This window comes from Excalfactoria chinensis, chromosome 3 (assembly GCF_039878825.1).
Source record: "Excalfactoria chinensis isolate bCotChi1 chromosome 3, bCotChi1.hap2, whole genome shotgun sequence".
Classification (NCBI taxonomy): Eukaryota; Metazoa; Chordata; class Aves; order Galliformes; family Phasianidae; genus Excalfactoria; species Excalfactoria chinensis.
This window is the reverse complement of record NC_092827.1, coordinates 66,943,804-66,952,185: the sequence shown is the minus strand read 5'-3', so window position 1 is coordinate 66,952,185 and position 8,382 is coordinate 66,943,804. Positions and strand designations below refer to the sequence as shown.

Here is an 8,382-nt window from a genome sequence, read left to right as displayed (position 1 = left end):
AGCTCCCACTTAAGAGCTCAAATGAGATGGCTAGACCAGTTGTCTGATGACACAGAAGGGGATGGAAAACGATAATTACATTTCTCCACATCTCTAGTTCTTAAGAGGTAATTACAGCTCTCCCAGTCACCACATGCCAGTCCAGTTATATAATCCTGCTCTGTTTGTCAAACTTGTTTGAGAGCATTGTTTGACTCGAGCTCACTTTCTTAGTCACACGTACTGCCCAGAGAACCACCCCTTTGGAACACATCTACACACACACACACACACACACACGCAGGTGCAACAGGCACCATACCCACACCAGACAGTGTGCTCCTTCAATGCTGTCAACCTGTTGGGATCTTTTGCCAATTGCCACCACCAATGGAAAGGAAAACTCACGTACTGTTGTGTTTCTGACATTTACTCACCGAGAAGCTAACCCTGAATACGTCATTTGTTTGGTTTTATTTCCAGATTATCTTCTCACGATCGCTGTTCTTTTAAGCTGACATCTGTTCCTTCCCTGGATTACATTACATGAAGTGTCTGCGTATTTACCAATTACTTACACATGTGTGTGGCTTGAAGTTTTCCATTCAGAAGGCAGAGGCTTTGGAAAAAAGAATAAATGGAAGTTGCATCATGGGATTTTCAATGCACTTTAAAAACAATGTTTTTTTTTTAAGTAAAATCTTCACCTGCAAAATGTCCAGAACGTAACTGAGATGGGAATTCCTTATTGCTCTTCATTTTGGCCCCTGAACAGCTGTATTCCCTGTTAGGGTATGTCAGAATACAAGAAGTTAACTGTTCTACCTATTCTTTCTTTCCCTTTTAATTCTACTGGTCACAAAGACTTCTTTTTGTAGTCATAATTACTCAAATAAGTTCACATACTCTATTTACCAGGAAAAAAAAATGTAAGTAATAACCCACTTTGAACACATTTTCCCTTTTAAAATAAATTAAGAAGCAATATACTTTGGCTTTTTATTTGTATAAATTACACCACCACCACGTTTTTTTTTAGACAATGAGAGGAGTCTGTATTTAGTACTTCAATCATGGTTCTCAGGGTTGGAAAAGTCTCCGATACTGACGGTAGGCTCTTGTAAGAAGGTGAAATACTGAAAGAGGAAGAAAAAAAAAGGCAATTATTCACTTATTCTAAGTTAGGAATTATTTACCCAGAAGGTAACACATTGGCTTATATTTCTGTTCATCCCCTTCAACAAATGTGAGATTTGAAGTTAAGAACATGTTTCCAACCCTCTCAGCTGTACTGCTGAAATTATCAGTGAGATCCCATAGCAAACCAGATCAGGGAACTGATCTGTTTTAAACTGTGGTTTTGGCAGGGTTATTCGTAACTGAGGCTGTTTCGTAGCACAGGTTTTCCTGTCGCAACCGAGAGATGAGTGAGGAATGAGCCAGAGAGAAGAAAATGCTAAAAGCTGGCTTTGCTTGATGCTAAGAAAAATATCTGTAGAACCACCACTTAAAGAACATGAAGCAATAACGTGCAGGTAATTAACCTGAGTAGCTAATTTGTCTGTGGTATAGAAATAATAGTGCTTAAGGTAAAGAAGTCTCGAAGACTTTAAGCTATAATAATTCTGCTTTAAATTCTGCCATTTTGAAAGGCCCTTTTATTTAGCGATTGTTTTCATCCTATTTAGTGAGAGCAGCTCTGGATGTGAGGGGTCACGAGAAGATAGAGCTGGTGGTGGTCAGCAGGCTCTTGATTTGGTTGGGATAGCATTAGCTGACTGTGCTCCAAAGAGAAAAGTTCCCCGATGAAGACATGTCAATGTGGGATTTAAGAAGAGGTTGCATACATAAATTAGGGAATGTACAGGAATAATAATAAAAAAGTGGGAGCTATAAACATCTGGTATTCCTAAGACAACCAAGTCACAATATTTGCACAGACTACTTTCAGCAAAAATCCACAACTGCAACTTGCTACACTCATTTAAAAACATCACGTCTTAATGAAGGCTGAATTCGACCACATTTACATGTAGAATTTTAACCCATGTCTGATAAAGGCAGACTTGATTCTTCTTAACAGCATCCCTCCTTTACAAATACATTTTACAGTCTAGCAAAATTCAAACCGAGGACCAGAGATGAAGTTAAATAACATTAAGCAGTATGAGACATTTAGCACTAACAGAGCTGTGGAGTTCTATAGCTTCTCATGATCACACAGTAGCACAGGAGATCTGTGATCCAACATCCCGCTCAGAGCAAGGTCAACTGCAAAGACAGTGCAGGCTGCCTGGGGCTCTATCCTGTCAGGTCTTGAAAATCTCCAGGGATGGAGACTGCACAGCCTCTCTGGGCAGCCTGCTCCACTACTTGATTACCTTCAGGGTGAAAAGATTACGCTCAGTCTGAACCTTGTTTCAACCCATATATCTTCCTTTTTATCCTCCTACCAAGCACTGCTCAGCTCTTATACACCTCATAGGTATCAAAGCTGCTGTTAGGTCAAAGCCTTCTCTTCTCCACGCATATAAGAAGCGATGCACAAGTAATTGCTCATCATCCCTTGACCAATGCTCCGATAGCCCCCCAAGCAGTATGAAATAGTGAGATGAACTCCAATTCCCTTCAAAAATCCTTCCTGTCCTAATTCTGCTCTCTCCCAGCTCCTTAAGCCCTTCGCTGAGAATAGCCTTGGCTCTGTACAACACTGCTTATCAGAAATTATAAACATCAGTGTATTATCAACATTATTTTTCTTCTATAAGCAAAACAGAGTATCATATCAAACACTCTGAAGAAAACAGTTCAGTCCCAGCTGAAACTAAGACAGCTATCTTAGTACAAAAATACTGTGGGAGACAGTATCAAATACATTGCTAAAGTCAAAACAAACAACATCAATTGTGCTCTTCCCATCCACAAGCGTACAGTTCTGTCACAGAAAGCATCAGGTTTACCACCCTGTCTTGGAATAGGAAACAGTCTAGGAAACAGGTCCCAGGAAATAGACAATATGGACTTTCACATATACTGAAGTGCTTTGCTACAGGAATGACTTCATGACTGACATAGCAACCAAAGCATGGCTGACAAGCATCTAGTTTCCCTGGATGGTCCTTCAGACCTTTTGAAGACAGGTTTCCTTTCCTTAAGTCACCACAAACATCCCGTGATCCGTACAAACTCTCAGAGATTACAGACTAAGGACTTTGGTCAGTTCTCTCAGCACCATTAGAATGCCTTGACCCTGATCTGAAGGATACTAAAACTGTTTTGCTGTTGGGTTGTTTGCTTTTTTTTGTCTCTGACCCCTTTTTTCAGGGAATAATCATTAAGGGACAAATCAAATGCAACAATCTTGCAAAATGACAAGGAATTAAACTGTTTATGTGATTAAGAGCCGTTTGGATGTGGTACTCAGGGATATGATTTAGCAGAGGGTTGTTAGAGTTAGGGTACTGGTTAGGCTGCGGTTGGACTTGATTATCTTCAAGGTCTTTTCCAACCTGTGTGATTCTATGATTCTATACTAAAGTCACAGTTGTACTAATGCAATTCTCTAGAATCAAAACTTCCATCTACTCTGCAAGTACCTATTCTCCAAATTAAGATAGTATAAACGGGTAAGAGCACCGCTTCCAATGTGTAGTTTGAAGCGATTCATAATAATGGAAAGAGCAACCAAGTTGCATCTTTTCCCACTTGTTTTATTTGCTCAGTCACAAGATTCATTAATAACAAAAACAGGAAAAAGGGAAGTTAGACCAGTTGACAAAACAAAACCAATATCAAATCAACAAATTCTCTCAGACACCAACACACAATGACTGTGTCTAGACATCTGTTAAACTAGAAATGTCTTTATAAATTAGGATTTGATAAGATATAAAAGAGTCATTAACTAAATTCATCATGTCTAAGTCACTTCTTTTAGAATGGGCTTAAAGTTGACCTACAGAGTTCCCCATATTTTATTTCTCCGCCCTCATCCTCCTTCTCTACCATCCAAATAAAAAGACTCACCTCTTCAGATTCATCCAGCTCCTGGCTATTTTGCTAAAAGCTTCAGATCCTGGTGCTGTCATTGCTTCAAAATCAACAAGCTGAAAACGCAATAAAATTTAAAAGATCTTAAGAAATGGGAGGAGTTTCAAGTTCTCTAGTTCCAGGAAGTTCATCCTTGAACATTCTTAATAGATAAATTCAACTTTAAAATACGTACCCTTCTTTTTGTGACTAAATTCGGTTTACTTATTATCTTCTAACAATGTATCTGTGCTATTGAGCCAGTGCCAGAAAATACTGTCTTTAGCTCTTCATTACAGCATCCAATTAAACAATAATACCAGAATATTTCTCATTTCCACATACTGTATTCCACAAAATACTGTGTCATAGGAATGGCATGGCAAATTTTCCACAGTGAGTTTTCAGACAAGTTTAACTATACGTAGCCAAGAACTATAGGAAACTTCATATTTACAGCTAATAATAAGTTTTAAGTAAAACAGCGTTCAAAACACACTGGTTCATCAATACTGATATATTTAAGTTGAAACTTTTGTGGTTTAGTGAACTTTGGCTGAATTCAAAGAAGAGTTCTGAAAGAATGTTACCTCTATTTCTGGTGGGACAGGAGGAAGCTTATTAACTAATCTGTGCACAAACCAGCTTCTCTCTTTCACCACCAAACAATTTGGAAGTAAGTACACATACCAGGCACTAAAACTGTCTGCAGCTTTGAGCATTCCACCACCACAAATAATATGTGGCTGTAGCTACTGACAGATCAGCCAGGAAATAACAGGACTCCTAATAACTGGGCATCTTTGTCTTCAGAGCAGGCTGATAATGCATGAAAAGAATCTGTTTTTAATATAAGCACTTGTAAGCTACTAGGAGTCCAACATACATTCTCTTCACGCCCTTGTTTCTTCCTTTTTTTTGTATTTTTTTAAATCTTATCAGCCTTCTAAACTCATTGTACTGAAAGGACAGACTTCATTGTTTTCAGGACTTCATAGAACAGAAGGGAAAGTCACTCTCTTTTCAGTTATCCACACAGGATATTTTCTTCAACGCTGATTCTGATTGGAATTCTGATGGCTGTTTGATAATACATTAAAGAGACAGAGGTGCTCTCACTCCTTTCATGCTGAGGAGGTGATACAGCTAACAGACAAACAGCTTAATAAATTGAGCAAGATGATATAGTATTTAAATGCAGTCACTTCAAAACAAGGATATTTCATATTAAGCAGAATACAGAGGTGAAGGAGGTATTATGAGAAGTTGCAAATACATTTCTGCTTGCCTAGACTTAAGTGCTCACAAATACACTGATGAAAATTTTCACCATATGTCCAATCTACCAAAGTGTTCTCTGTGCCCTTTTCAAACAAAGCTGGAAAAAGCAACGCAGAACCAAAGAATTGCTTCCATTAGAAAAGTGTGATCACTATGGGACACAATCTGCTGCAATTTGACTAACCAGAGGCACTGCATACATTATTTCTAAGTCTTATTTGCTCTCTAAGGCTGGAAGACACACAGTAAACAGCTCCCTCTTCTCCAGCACACAAATGTGCAAACTTCAGTTCATTCTCACAGCTCCTTCCTTAAATTGACACCCATCCCCAAGGCCTTGACACTTACCTTTCCTTTAGGGATTTTTCCTGATACTTCCTTTCCACTTGCCATTAGAGCTCCCATGATCACCGAATAAGCTATCACACTAAAACAAACAAACGATACCCACAGTAAAAGTCCCTCCATACTGTTACAGTAAATGGCAGCATTTAAACAGCGTTATTTCAGACTACACATGCAAAAAAAAGAATACATTGTTGGTTCACAAATGGTTTGTAAAACAACAGTGCTAGTTATTTGATAAAAAAAGAAAATGCAACACACAAAGTGAAATCACTGTTACCTTCACACAGCATTAGTAGGAAGCTATCGTACTATAAAGCTTAACTACTGAAGAACACTGTTTCCACAGTAGTCAGACTTGTAACTTCAGGATTGGTAGTTATTAAAGCTCCATGGAGCTGAATACAAAGCAAACTACTGTTTCCAAGAAGCTCAGCTATAGCCCAGATGAGTTTATGAACTAGGCTACAGACACCAGAGAACAGAAAGAAATTCCCTTTTTCCATCTGCTCCATACATATATATTTTTTACATTGTGAAACTTAAACAATTTATGTTAATTTTTTCACTTAGTCAGAAAATTAAAGGCTTATTATAGACGCAAAAGTCTCTTGATTATTTATTCACTGAAATGAGTTTACTAATAAACTTAAAACTTCTGGAAAGACATTAACAGTAGTCTTAGATGTAGGCAGGTTGGCATTAAATTAGAATTTCAGTTGCAGAGATCTGTGAAATATGACAGTTTATGCCAGGGTTTCATTCAGTAATTCTAACAGCTGCAAAAACAACCCCACTAACCTAAAATAATATTCGCAGTGTGCTTTCATAAATTAAGTTACACCAAGGTGTACCTCATCTAAAATATGTCTTTCACTGAAGCTCTTTGACTCAAATTAGAGCAGCATAACATAATATGGATTAGGAACCCAAATGTTGAAACTTAAAATAACACTTTTCAATTCACAAATTAAAGGCCATAAATACAGACTATTCATCTTTTTCAATGCATGTGCGGCCATGAATAGTTACTATCAACAATTACAAACTAGCTTTTAAAACAGTATCAAATCAGTGTTCATCATAAAATGAGGAACTGTACAGGACAGACAGCTTAACTCAGAGATTCCCAGTTCTTTCAGATAGTGAAAAACCTGTAGCTGATACCATACACATGGACATTTTATAGAGCGTATCCAAGAAAACAGATATGATAAAGACAATCACTAACCTTGATCCTCTTGAAAGTGGCATTAAATTATAGAAGTAATAAACTAATGACAGGATCAAGTTGCACACAGCATCTGCTTCCTAAGCAAAGGCAAAAAATCAGGATGGCTTAATATCCAGATGTTACCATATACATAAACACATGTTGGAAAATCTTACAGCACAATAACCATTTTAAATGTGAAAGGCTGAATTTCAATTAGTATATAAAAGTATGATGCAATTATGCATTTTATATTTAGGCTACACAGTTCATCTATACTGTGTTAAAGGATGAAAAGTGCAAATCACAGGCTCTTATTACAACAGAAATGAACATGAATACGTGAGAAAAAAACACTAGAACTGTGTTCATGTTACTTCTCATCCTGCATCCAGCCACTATTAACCAAATCTTTGTGTGATCTTAAGCGGTGCTTATCAGTGAAATGACGACCACAAACTCATGCAAACAAAAAAAGGAGAAAAAACATGTAGCACTTCTATAGCAGAGCATTGTGATAGCAAGAGCTTGTCTAGACTCTACAATTACTGCAGCAAAGCAGAGCAAATTTCATTAGCAGATGGAATTACGGCAACTTCTTATATTATTTGACATAACTAGGTTTAAACAAGCAGTCAGTTTTATTACTGAAGATCTCTGTCAGGAAGCATTAAGGCATTGACTGTTATACACAAGGTATAAAGACATAATAGAATTTAGACAACGGACTCACAATTGTCACTAAAACAGGCTTACCCCCAGCTCTGCAGAAAGAATTAAGATTTTTCCTTTAGCTGTTAGATCCTTATAAAGCGCATCTATTTCTGCATGATAAAGCTGTGTTCTTTCTTCTGTTGTCTGAGTTTCAACTGAAAATAATATGTTTCCAACTCTATCAAGCAGATTAAGCAGAAAAGGAGATAATCATTTTTTTTGCACATACTCAGGCTAAGTAACAAATGCACAGCAGTTAAATACCACATGATCCACATTTTCCCATTTCTTTTTCCTTTAAGCAGGAGATTATGAGGATTACCTTCACTTTACTAAAGGAAACAAAAAAACCCCACTTGAATTTAAAAACATGATGTCATGCTGCAAGTGTCATATATAAGATTGCAATCTAATTTAAAAGTATCTTTTCGGCCTTGGGAATGTAAAATATAGTTAACATTTAAACTCATCAAATCTGAATTGCTTTGGAATAAAAGTGTAATTACAAACTATGGGTCACAAACCATTAACATGGACCAAAATTTGCACAGAGTAAATCGCTGTATCTCTTTACTAACACCAAAATATTTTTCCAAACTAGCAAAGACTGCATACAGGCATATGATTTAGGATGTACGATTAAAAACCAGTAGGTATGTTAACACTTCAAAAGAGAAGTTCAGAATCCGTGCCTCACATTGGAAGCACACACACTTTGCAGAAATTCCCAAGCATGGAATTTAGAAGCCCATAATAAACCAAAAAAACCAAAAGGGAAGAACTTCAGTCAACTTTAGTCAAACTTTGGCACCTGGAGGGGG

The 8,382-nt window shown here is 37.3% G+C and overlaps 1 protein-coding gene across 3 annotated transcripts in view; it reads right to left on the bottom strand.

Annotated features, from left to right (window-relative positions):
• Positions 1-955: 955 nt before the first annotated feature.
• TTC13 (tetratricopeptide repeat domain 13) overlaps positions 956-8,382 on the bottom strand; it is a 34,453-nt gene continuing 27,026 nt past the window's right edge. For 2 of the 3 annotated variants that reach the window (XM_072331800.1, XM_072331802.1), the window contains exons 19-23: positions 7,604-7,739; positions 6,866-6,945; positions 5,638-5,716; positions 4,006-4,085; positions 956-1,115 (exon numbers count right to left, since the gene is read on the bottom strand). In XM_072331800.1, coding sequence (XP_072187901.1) covers positions 992-1,115; positions 4,006-4,085; positions 5,638-5,716; positions 6,866-6,945; positions 7,604-7,739 — 499 coding nt within the window. In that variant the 3' untranslated portion in view covers positions 956-991. The remainder of the gene's footprint in view (positions 1,116-4,005; positions 4,086-5,637; positions 5,717-6,865; positions 6,946-7,603; positions 7,740-8,382) is intronic. The other variant, XM_072331801.1, reaches the window with a different exon arrangement.